The 12,463-nt window shown below is 29.8% G+C and overlaps 2 protein-coding genes across 9 annotated transcripts in view; one reads left to right on the top strand and one right to left on the bottom strand.

Annotated features, from left to right (window-relative positions):
- dysc (dyschronic) overlaps positions 1–4,313 on the top strand; it is a 183,043-nt gene extending 178,730 nt beyond the window's left edge. For all 7 annotated transcript variants that reach the window (XM_014416960.3, XM_014416958.3, XM_014416954.3 and 4 more), the window contains one exon: positions 2,740–4,313. In XM_014416960.3, the coding sequence (XP_014272446.1) occupies positions 2,740–2,882 (143 nt within the window). In that variant the 3' untranslated portion in view covers positions 2,883–4,313. The remainder of the gene's footprint in view (positions 1–2,739) is intronic.
- A 758-nt stretch (positions 4,314–5,071) lies between these two features.
- On the bottom strand, positions 5,072–10,304 carry LOC106678467 (protein O-glucosyltransferase 2). 2 transcript variants are annotated; one of them, XM_014416984.2, is made up of 8 exons: positions 10,210–10,291; positions 9,960–10,131; positions 9,685–9,887; positions 8,461–8,672; positions 8,143–8,390; positions 5,749–5,986; positions 5,375–5,674; positions 5,072–5,251 (listed from the first exon to the last, which is right to left on the bottom strand). In XM_014416984.2, the coding sequence occupies exons 2-8, from the start codon at positions 10,112–10,114 to the stop codon at positions 5,138–5,140; spliced, it is 1,470 nt and encodes a 489-aa protein (XP_014272470.1). In that variant the 5' UTR covers positions 10,115–10,131; positions 10,210–10,291; the 3' UTR covers positions 5,072–5,137. The 2 variants fall into 2 exon arrangements, with proteins under 2 accessions (XP_014272470.1, XP_014272469.1); XM_014416983.3 differs by having other exon boundaries at positions 9,960–10,304.
- Between the last annotated feature and the right edge of the window lie 2,159 nt (positions 10,305–12,463).

The raw sequence follows: 12,463 nt of genomic DNA, 5'->3' as shown, positions 1-12,463 counted from the left end.
ATAATAAAATTAGTGTCTTCTTTATCCATTTCCCAGAAATCAGTGTCTTGAACTACCAATTAAGAATTCCACTTGTCTGTACAAAGAGGTACTAATAGTAAATATTGAAACAAAATTTAATATTTGTTTCTCTATTGCCCCCTATTTTTCATTTAGGCTAGGAAGTAGCAAAGTTACCATTTTTCTTCTTGGCACTCCAAAGGAGCTTCATAAAAAAAGAAACATATACGTAAAGAGGTTCTGAAGTACTATGAAACTATGTGATATACATTTAAGTTTCTCGGTATTGACTTAGTAGTGGTGATCAATAAAAATCACACACTTTTCTTTCCCTTTCACATCCTAAAACCAGCTGAAGAGATCAAATGCGGGAACAAAGCAGATCACCTTTTATCTGCTTTCTTCTTGCTTTTGTGTAAAAATCACCTTTCAGCACGAAAGTTTCCTTTCTGAGGAGATATTGTTGGGTATTTCATAAACAGGCTAGGGGTGACTGAAAATTGTGTGACAGAGGTAAAAAGTGTTGTAATGATTGGTGTGTTATATCTAGAAGTAAAATTTTATTTTATATAAATACTAGAAAGAATACTGAAAATATGGCAGCTTTTATTTATTTTATTTTTTTTTTAGATTTATTGACAAAAAAAAACTGATACCCTAAGAGCTCAGAAATGACAAAACAAGTATTATATATTGTATAACTAGATAACAGTTTATGATTGTAACCACAAAGTAAGAAGGAAATTTGTTGGCCTCCAGGTAGATTTCAGAAAAATAATATATTTCACATTCAAATGGTCAATCACTCTTATAAAGCTCAATAACTGAAATAGCAAATTAGAAAATGACTCAATTATATTTAAAGTGGAAATGGAAGCTATATTGTTAGGTGTACTCGGAAGACTTTTTTCTAGGCTTGTACTGATTCTAAAACAATTTTTATTGTTTGTTATTTGATTTATTCCTTATCTTGGCAGTTTTTCCAGGTTTCTTATAGGATTCTTTACTTCTCCCTAACTTTTTCAGCATTAAAAAATTCCCTGACTTTTCCCGATTTCCAAGGTTTTCCCGGTTACTAGACACCCTCCTGGTTGTTCTTTTAGCAGATAACTCATAATGCTCAAGAATTCAAGTTAAGAATTATTCATATTTATTGCAAAACCATTTTCAAATAAAATGTTATACTTGAAGTAAGTTAATATTATTAGAAAAATATATATATATAATAAAGTTCTAATATAGATAAACTTATTACAATATATTCATATCTATAACAATTGAGGCACTACATCATTATATAATTATCACAATAGAATAAATTAAAAAAAAAAACAACAAACAAAAGCAAAAATTGCAGTTACTCAAATAGAATCCATAAATAAAATGATCTTATTAAATTATATTTTATTATTGATTTTATAATTGATTATTATTTTATTATTAGAAAATCATATTTTTCTATTTGAAACCTTTTTTTTTTTTACATATACTCTCGCGTCTACCTGAAGATAAATGATTAGAATAAAGTAATTAAAAATTAGTCAGAATAAAAACAATATTGTGATTTTAAGATAATATGGTGTCTGTGGATCAGATCTTCTCATTGTGACTGAGACCATGTAAAGTAATAACAAAGATACTGCTCTGGTACTGTTCTATTATATTTCAAGTTTTGTAATTAAATGAAAACATTAGTACATTAATTAGAACATATTTAACCAACACTACACAAAGCTGAAAATAATAAAACATAATGCTTATAAAAAAAAATTATGGTGATCAATAAAAATCACACACTTTTCTTTCCCTTTCACATCCTAAAACCAGCTGGAGAGATCAAATGACAACCTATTACTAATCAAATTACTAAATATCTCATTATTTATTATAACAGTAAATAAAATATAATAATACAGTGTTTGAGAATCATTATACAAGGCTAGTAATGTTTAGCTCTAAGATCATTGTTAGGTTACCTGTGACTATGTGCAAAATCTAAAAATATCAGCCCATTAGTCTTGGAAAAAAGTCAAAGATGGAGGATGGATAGAATTTTTTTAATTTGATTTTAGTATTTTACGTACATATTTTGAAAAGAATCAAAATTATGAATCTGATATATATTTTTGTCAAAACCCAACCATATAATAAACATAAAAAAAAATTCTTAATTAGTTGAGAAGATGGTCGGGGATGGGGTCTTTTCCACTTATTTATCTACGGTCAACTATCTATAAAATTCTAAGTTAAATTTTATAAACCTCATTTCACTACAATAGATGAAACCATTCATTATTTGAATTGCCAATTGGCAAATTAAGTTGTTGAAACTATAATTTCTGGATTAAATTTATTCCATTTCTTTGGTTTATTTCAATACCATTTCTTCAACAGAAAATTCTCAAGGAAATCATTTTCTGCTCACCTTCAGTAACAAACTAAACCCAGTACCAACAGACAACATAAGCTTCAAACTTAAACTGACAAATTAGGCAGGAAGGATATCACTTATATCCAGGATTTACAAAAAAATAACAACCTACCAATAAGGAAGGGAATAGGTATGAAACAACAGGAGTCAGATTTTAAATTAGGTAACTAGCAGTGCTACTTGAATATAGAATAATTCAATTATCCTAAAATTTCTATGGTAACTAAAACAGAACAGTAACAAACCACTTATTTTCGCTAACTAGTTGTAGTTATTTGAAATATAACATATTTGTAATCACGTTATAGGTATGCACCATCAAGAAGTTGCAAGACTTATCGCAGAATCGTTTGCTCAACGAGAAAAACAGCACATTGAGTTCCTTGTAGTCGAAGCGAAAAAATCTAACCTGGAGCCAAAACCAACTGCTCTAATCTTCCTAGAGGCATGAAACACCTCGATTATCATAACAATTCAGTGGCCTTTTTTTTATTTTTCAACTTATTGTTTATTTTCTACTGTGTTTGTATTGACACCAAGTTCAAAAAAAAAGAAAAAAAAGAAAAAAATAAGTTTGTTATTGATTAAGAAGGTATATAGTTGTTACAGAATATATTTTTAAAAAGAATGCTTTTTGAATGAAATGTATGTTAATTATCAGAAAATTGTTAGAAATATTAGTCATGAAAACACCATTATTTATATCAGACGTTCTATATTTATTGGAATGCTATGAAAAAATAATGGACAAAGGGAGGTTGTAAAGGCTACAAATAATAATGCCCAATCAATTAAAAATGCATTTAAATTAAATAAATAGAACTTATAAATGGTGTTTCCATCACTTAAAATTATAAAACTGAAAGAGTTATAACAACAACAAAATTAGAATTAATTTATTTGTATATAAAAAAAAAAAAAACTGCATTATTTTAAAAGAAAAATACTTTGAACTTAACATTCATTTTTGTTTATTTAACATAAGGTAATTCAGGATTGTTTTAAGCTAATGGGCAAGTTTAAGTCTATGGTTATTGTCACGGAAGTTTCTTTTTTAAATCTAATATAAAACTATTATGCTTCAGGATATTTATCATTATTTAATCATAATATCATTCAAATTAAAAATAAACTAACAAGTATTTTATTATATATTTAAAAAAAAATTAAATATAAATGTTTTGAAACTAATCACAAAATTTTAAAACTGTAGCTATTTAGAACACCACAAAAAACTTAAAAAGAATTATAAAAATTTTTGGAGGAAGACAGTCCGGGTAGCAGTCAATAAAGGTTTCAAAATAGCAACAAAAAACTATTTATTGTTAACCAATGTTTGGTCCCACTTTGCAGGGCTTCGTCACTCTTATTAGCCCTGCAAAATGGGACATAAAGTTAGTTAACAATAAATAGTTTTTGTAATGATTTTGAAACCTTTATTGACCTCCAGCTGGACTATCTTCCTCCAAATCTACTCCATATGGTCAACTATCTTCTTCCTATATTTATAAAAATTTGTTATTTTTTCCCCCTGATTATCCTACCTACCACCATTATCATAGATGTATTAATATAACATATTAACTAGATACTTAAACTTGCCTACTATTGTTTTAAATTTTAATAAAAAATTAGTTAATCAATTTAAATAGCTTGAATCTGCAGGGTTATAGTGAGAATGAAAGAGATTAAATATAGGCTAAACAGTTTGATGAAACAATAAACGAAACTTAAAATGTTGATTTAAGGTATATTAATTATTAGTTGTTTTCTACAAAACAGCATATCATTGCCTTATTGCCTCAGTAAACAATCTCTAAAATGATGTCCAGTAGCCTTTGAGCTTCAGCCAAATATTTTAATAATATGTAAAAAAAAATATCAGGGAATTAAATTACAAGAGGCTATCCCTAAGCTATGAGACATTTAAGTCTTGCAAGACCATTGGGTATATTTTGCATATCTATAGGGCCTTTATGTATAAATTCAGATGCTTTCAAAGTGGTAAATGCCAAATTAATTATCTGTTGGTCATAACTGTTCAAGCATGCCAACAGACCACATCATGCATTAATATAATATATTTTCGTAATGCAAATTTTCTGATGTTTTAAAGAAAATATTAAGTTTTCATTGTACTAATTTTATGTGTATTAAAATTAAAAATAATTTTTAATACATATAATTATCGTACTGGTCTATTTAATATACCTCAAATAACAAATTCTTTAAGATCTTCCCTCAGAAATGCGTGGGATACCCTTCGCTGAAGGCATAAATTATTAAATAACTAGATATGTAAGACACATGAAATAGATAATGTTTGTAATGCTTCACTAATTATTTAGGTGGGGCAGTTGATTGTATCAGCAAAAACTAATTTTGTGCCAAACATTGATACATGTTGAATTATATTATAATATAAATATATATTTTTAAAGATGAAAGACCTATTATACAAGATATGATTTTGTTATGAATAAAGTTTACATAGCCAAAGCAATGTATGGATTGAGCTTGTGGATATAACTGTTGAAAATACACGCTTTATATGTAAAAAAAAAATTTATAAAAATATCAATCTAAACCTATCCTCAGAATCACACCCATACAGGAAAACAAAAGTAGGCTGATATTAAATCACTTGTTTGGTACAAATATTTATTCTGATCAACTAAAATATAGATTTTTAAAGAACTTTTTATTTTAAAGCTCATCTTTATTACTATGTCTACAAACGCATCCTTTTGTGCTTTTTTGTGGTATGTGTTCCATCCCATTCCTAACAGTGACAGGACTTTCAAGCTTTTTGCTCCATTCCTAAAAATGAAATTGTAATTTTTTGTATTTTTCAACTTTTATATTTCAGTGCTTGGTGCCTATTCCATGCTCATTTATATCTTAAATAAAGAGACATACAATTTTTAATATTGTTTTACTTACATAAAAAAGATTTGCATGATAACAGAAAATATCCCGAGGCAACAGGTTATTCCTCGCATACATCTGTCCAGCTTCAGCTATTTCCTTTGCTTTTCCATCATTTTCCAATGCCCACTTCAACCTTTCAACAAGATTTTCTAGATTTGATTTCACAGGAATATAGTGCTTCCAAGGTTGAAGATCGTCATAAAAATGTTCATAATATTTTGAGTCTTGTTTAAAAACAACTGAATCACCAGCGAGTAAATAAGGAAAACGATATGCAGCAACTGTTCCATCTAAATTCAGCTGATACTTGTACTAAAAAAAAGAAAACATTATTTCAACTAATAGACAAAGGGTGGAAACATTAATAAACATAACAGGAAACTTACATCAAAGAATTTGAAAAATGAAACATGCTCAACCTTTGGACCATATTGATGTTCTTTATCACGAAAAAAGAAGAAATTAGTTAAAGAAGCATTAATCAAATCTGGAAATTTTCTTGATATCTCAATAAGCTTTAATCTTTCAAGGCTAGCATCCCTTCCTCGCCAAAAACCCATATTTATTTTCTCATCCCACTTTTTTTGTATATTTCCTTGTACTGACAGCATATCTAATGAGACTCTGAAAAAATATAATTAAATAAAAGGAAACTATATTACAGTACCAAATTAATTTTAAGGAATTTTAAATATAATAGTCTAACCTTAAAAGTGATAGCTAAAGAAACTATCATATTAACGATTTTAGAAAGAAAGGCATAATAACATCATACGATATTTAATGGGAAGTTGTTAATAAATTAAAACTAAGTAGTAGAAAAAAGTGATAACCACAAAAATATTCGGATCATTTGGGTTAAACTGAGCTAATTCATAAGTCAAATGATTACATTTTAAAATTCAAATATATTTTCATCAATTGAACCTGGGAATACAGATGACATATCATATATCATCATGATTTTTATCAGTAAAACAAGTAATTTTCAAAACAAATGATATATGAGAGTAATCACAAAACTAATGTCTCCAATTTTTCTATAAATACAGAATTCCATTAATTTTCTATAATTGAAAAATTACTATTTACATAATTTTAAAGGTTCAATATTTGTCTATTTTCTACATAATTGTCACTGTGATAGTTTTTGTATGACCATGCCACAACAGTTCCCTGCCAAATGTTCATTCAAGTTAGGCCCTCAGAACGTCCATCTGAGTTTATTCAGTATTACAGGATACCTATCAGTGTTTATTGTGGTCCACTACATTTCAATAAAGTCAAGGCCACTGAATTTTGAGGGCAGAAAAGCTGTATTTTTAGTAAACTTAATATCTGCTGGGACCACAATTAATTTGGAACATTATCATTAACTCTCTCCAAAAATGCATTAACTGAAGTGCCAATTATGTAGAAAATATAAGAGATTCTGTATTTTAAAAAAAAAAAATAGGAAATCTTATTATGACTATTAACAAATTAAATTATTCCATAAAAAAATAAAACTAATAACATAAAATTATTTACTAAATGTTAGTACTTATTTAATATATTAGTTTGATGATAAATGTATGCATCCCCAACAGCACAATTAAAATATAAATAATAAAGATTCCAATAATGAACATTTGATATAAATAAATAAAAAAACAAAATTGCCATAAATGAAATAGATTTAAGATGGAAGAAGAAATATTTAAATAAATTATGGAACACATAAACAAATATACAAGAAGTAGTGACCAACAACTACATATGATAACGAGACAGAAAGCAACGGAAGGCGAGATGGTCTGAATGGAAACCTTTTCATTTGAGAAAGTTAATGAGTCTGTTTACCTGAGATGTCAAGTAAATGTGGATGCAAATGTAGTATAAATTAAAAAGAAGAATTGCTACTTTCAATAGGTGTTACTGGGGTCTTCAGAGATATTTCAGACAGAATGACTTACAGAACTAGCCAGAAGTGTCAAATTTCTTTTATATAAAACATTAATCCGTCGAGTCCTAAATTATGGCTCTGAGACATGGACCTAGACAAAGAAAAACAAGCAGGATTTGTTAGTCCATATTTGCAAAATCCTTAGTATTGTTTTTGTTCCAATCTGTATTGAAGGAGAATGGAGAATAAGAACCAATAATCAATTAAATTCCCTCATGAATGAAATGGAAAGTCTTGACTGTATGTTTGGGACGGCTTAAGTGGACTGGCCATGTAATGAGAAAGGAAGAATTAAAAATATCCAAAAAAAAGTCTTGATTGAATGCCTATATGAAACAAGAAGAGTTGTCCATCCTCAGCATTGTTGGGAGGATGATGTAATAAGTAATACAAGAACCTGCCAAGGACCTAGAACTCAAAAGCAGCAACTTAAGATTTAGACAACTGTCAGAAGTTAATTAGGAAGGGTCTGACTTAGTAGCGAGTTGTCACACAGCTGTAAGGAGTGGTAAACAAGTATAAAGTAAAGAAATATTAATTTATATCTTCAATCAGGAATGGCTATATAATAATAGTATTAATAATTAGTTTCATATTAGCAATGGCTTTACTAACATAAACTAACAATAACTGAGAAACACCCAAGATTGTTCATATCTGCAAAAAAAAAAAAAGAAAAGAAAAATTCACCGACTGTAGTAACAACAGGTAAAACTCTCAGGCAAGTATACTTTACAAGACATCAGATTCATGAAAAGAAAGATAAATGAACCCAATTACTGATGAAAATATATTTAATTAGAATTTTCAATATAATAGAAAAGTAAATAATCACCTTCCCATATTTTCTAATGAAGAATCTGTGATATCATAAGTGGGCATGACAATATCAACTGTGTCATGAGAACCACACCATGAAAACATAGGAAAATTGTTTTTACTATCTTTTTGCATCAATGGCCAGTCTCCGAGATTTGTAAAAATTTCAAAATCAGGAAATATAACTTTCCTTGTGAGTGATAGTAATATTCCATCCATAAACACTTTAAATCCAATATGTTGGCCATAGCAAGATCTGTAAATCTAAAACAAATTAAAAACTAACAGGTACTCTTTAAAAAATAAATTCTTGTAAACTAACTGACAATAGTACCTTATTTGACTTGATCACATAATGACATATGCTTGATGACAATGAATTATTGAATTTTTTCACAGCTTTTTCATGAAAGTTTTCAAAATTAACGCTTGTAAACTTGCTTAAATCACTAACAATTTGCTTATGGATGCCTTTACAACCATAATCAACTAGCCATTGATTAATATCTTTTTCTGGGCAGTTACAATCTTCAGGCAAAATAGGACCTGCATAATATTTATAAATAAGATATGGTTTAAAATAAAATATATTTTTTTTACAGATGATGTGAGTTATGTTGAATTTTAAAATCGCATTACTATTATGACAATGCAAATTTGTCCCACTTACTTTCATATTAAGAAAATTTAATAATGCTGATAAGGTATACACTTTTCTTAGGAACCTTAAATTAAATTTTAAAATGAACCTAAACTTGCAATTTTATTAACAATTTATTAAATGTGAAAAGATAAATGTATAATTATCTTTTCCTTCTATTTTTGAAATGGAGGGAGGGGGTTATTTACAGGTTACTACCCTATTCTAATCATGGTGGAAAGGTCCAGTTTTCATTCCGCAGGACCTCCACAAAAAAAAAGTTGACCCCACCAGTTTCAAACCAGTGCCGCTGCAGTTATGAGGTTGTTAAGATAACAACTCAACTCCCTCTTCTGCAGACAGTCCAATGAATAATAATCATCATTTTAAACAAACTTAGAAATTTTCTGTCACTTAAGAGAAGACCAAATTTAATCTTTAGACTTAAATGGTAGTGATCTTGCGAAGTAGAAGTGTTAACCAGTGGTCCAAGAAGGTAGGGTAGTGTATAAAACAAACTCCAGGAGATGGAAATTAAAAATTTCTATATGTACTATTATTATTACTACTTTAATTAGATTAATATTGATATCTGCTTACACAAAATTGATAAACAAACCCCTCAATGGATCCTTTTTAGTAAAGATCAGGCCGAAATTAACTCACACTATTTTGTGTAAGTGAGTTTTAAAGTTAGTACTATCATTAATACATAAACATATTAATAATAAATTTATTTCACTACGGTGAATTTGAAATGAACAAAACCAGTTTATTCAGGATACTAGCCTTTACATTACACCTTTAGATAGCCAAACAAACTGCAAAATCAAATTCAAAGCCTCTGTGGGATGATAACATGCTTAGCATTCAGTAAATGAAACATATTAAATTGAACTAAAAATATTAGAGAAATACCTTTGAAGAAAAACGGTGAGCCATTAACATGGTTTGAATTAAATTTGACATTGATGACGAAGTCATAACATGTTTCATAAAGCTTGTATCTGACAATAACTGAATTAATATTTGTGTATAAAACTTGATGCCATACATGGCAAGATCTTTGTTCCGTAGAAAAACCTTTAAAACTAACATTCAATGTTCTGATGCTTAGAGTCCTAAAGAAAGATCAAATTAATCCATAACAATAAATGAGTAGTAATTATTTTTACATTCTGAGAGATACTGACTCTTCAGGTATGTCGGTGAGCTCGACATAGAAATAGCGAGCAGGTAAAATCACTTTATCTGGGTGTAAACCAGGGCCATGTATCAATAAATTAGGTATATCAGCAAAACATTTTGAAATAAATAGAATAGACCAAATAAGCAATTTAATCTCCATTATTTAATATATAGGAACTGAAATATATAATGCATGAGACATTTATTTGACACAAAAAACAAAAAAGAAATATTTCACCATTTTAAAAAGATTACTGAAACTTCATCAAATAAACAAGCCAATAAAAGTTAAAGGATTAAACTACTACAATTGCATAACACTAATATTTAAATAAAAACGCTAGCGCCTAAAATCCAAATAGGAACATCTGCCTTGAACAAAGAGGTATTTACATATAAGTATCAATGTTTCAGTAAAAACTTTGCGATTGTTTACATCGGGACCTGCTCGTGCTGTACTTCAGGTACCCCGATTGTATTTTAAAATTATAATTAAAGTAGTGTGGAACAAAGGGGTGGTTGAAAAGGTGAGACCTTTCTGATTATGAACATGCATATATTTCTTTCTAATTCAAATATTAATTCCCTGGAGGGGCAACTGTGTTAGTGTGTTAATTTAAGTTATTATTTTGACGATATAATAATATAACAGAATATGTGTGGTCTCATGGGTAATAGAACAATGGCTTATTTGGTGACGTCTTCGCCGCCGCGGTACGTCCTCTAGCCGCTTCTCTAGTCCAGGTTGTGCTGTGAGCAAAATGGTGAAAACCATGTGTCTTCGCCTGGTGCCTGAAAGATATGTCTGTCTCGATCGGTGGCTGGCCAGCAAGTCCTGGACTCTGGCATGATGGTAGGAGCAGGCCAGGTCCTAGCTTGCATGGTGCATAGGCTGGGGTGGCATGGCAGTCGCGGCGTCTTCGGGGTATTCCGGTGTCCGCGGCAAGGGGGAATCATAAATTCAAAAAACAACCGGAAAATTCGGATTACTTAAATAATATTATAAACCATATTAAATTAGAAATATTAATAATGATAAATATTAATTAGAACCACTCATGCAAACGAAACTATTGACTATTATTACTAACGATTCCACGAATCCATCACCATTTAAAAAAATGAATTACATATTATCCAAGACATGCAACGATTGAAAGTAAGGCTGAATCACAAGTCCAATAAAATCACATTTTCGCTTCGAAACGAGACTTTTACTCCAGTCTACTTCGAAAACAAGCGAATCCAGAAAAATTAAATCATAGACAAAAATTTGTTACCCGTTATTCCTCGGCCCAAAAGACATACAAGTGTCAAATATCCTTGCCTGAAGTTTAGGAATTTAAAATTTTTACATTAGGTTCTCTAAAAAAGCGGCAAACGATTATTACTTGACCAGAGTCAACGTAGGTAGATAACCGGAAGGTAGTACGTCTAAAATGAGTTTGCCACTGAGCACCCTTCTCCCTCTGTAACCCACATCAAACTAATCTTAGATATACTATACCCGAGTATTGACAACTCCTTATCTTAGGTCAACTTACAATATTAAACCCCTTTCAAGAGGGAAAATTTCTATCCCTGCACGCTTGCTTCTTTTCCCCTTCAGTTTAAATTAAAATTACGCTATATTCTTCAGAAGCAGTTCACACCTCGTTTACTTCTAACTTATAAATGTCGATACTTGATGTTTACGTCCGACATTACTCACGATTTCTTGTACTTTTTTTAAACTCTCCTATTCGACAATCAGCACTGCCGATTATCCCGACTAAAAGTACCCTCTCAGCGCCTTGAAAATACCCGTCACTTTAACCGCTCCTGGAGGATCGTTATAACTGTAACTATGACTGTTACAGTCATGATTGTACTGTCGCACTAGTTCTAACGTGATAGTTGATTGATAGTACATGTAACTACAGTAAAGCAACATTTACGTTAATTATTATACGTACACTTTCCTTTATTGCGCTAAAAGTGTTAGCCACTCACACTTGTAACCGTGTAAATTGCTTTCGTAATTCTGTTGTTGATTGTTGCTTAAAGGCGTAAAACCCTCTGGTCATCAACGCCTATTAGCTTTCGTAATTCTCTTATTACATTTAAATCATATTTTCACAACCAAAATTGCTCATCTTTATTTATTCTTAAGCCCTTTATCAATATAATTCCTCCAAACTCTCTTAGTCTAAATGGTTTTCAATTTGTCATAACCAAACCAATTCAATCATGATTGTCCTGTTACACTAGCATTGTTAATTGATAGTACAAGTAATATCAGTGAAGCAACCATTACGTTAACTATCACGTACATAGGTCTTGACATTGAACTATCCTAAACTTTTCGTAAGCTAATTTACAAATCACTACTTAAATTCGAATGGTTACACCGTGAGAGTGGCTAACACTTATGGTGCAATAAAAGAAAGTGTATGATAGTTCATTATCAAGACATATACATGTGATTGGGATTTATAGGAATAATAAAGACGTATATAGGTAATAGGGA

Source organism: Halyomorpha halys, unplaced genomic scaffold (genome assembly GCF_000696795.3).
Source record: "Halyomorpha halys isolate HHAL.00 unplaced genomic scaffold, Hhal_1.1 Scaffold144.1, whole genome shotgun sequence".
NCBI lineage: Eukaryota > Metazoa > Arthropoda > Insecta > Hemiptera > Pentatomidae > Halyomorpha > Halyomorpha halys.
The sequence above is the reverse complement of the archived record's forward strand: the minus strand, read 5'-3'. Positions and strand labels throughout refer to the sequence as shown.

Excerpts from the sequence above, each read along its gene's own strand:
- LOC106678467 (XM_014416983.3), bottom strand. The coding sequence starts at position 10,114 with ATGGAGATTAAATTGCTTATTTGGTCTATTCTATTTATTTCAAAATGT. Across the intron at positions 8,673-9,684 it reads CTCACCGTTTTTCTTCAAAG|GTCCTATTTTGCCTGAAGAT; the intron begins GTATTTCTCTAA and ends AATATTATGCAG. Across the intron at positions 5,252-5,374 it reads ATCATGCAAATCTTTTTTAT|GAATGGAGCAAAAAGCTTGA; the intron begins GTAAGTAAAACA and ends TTTCATTTTTAG.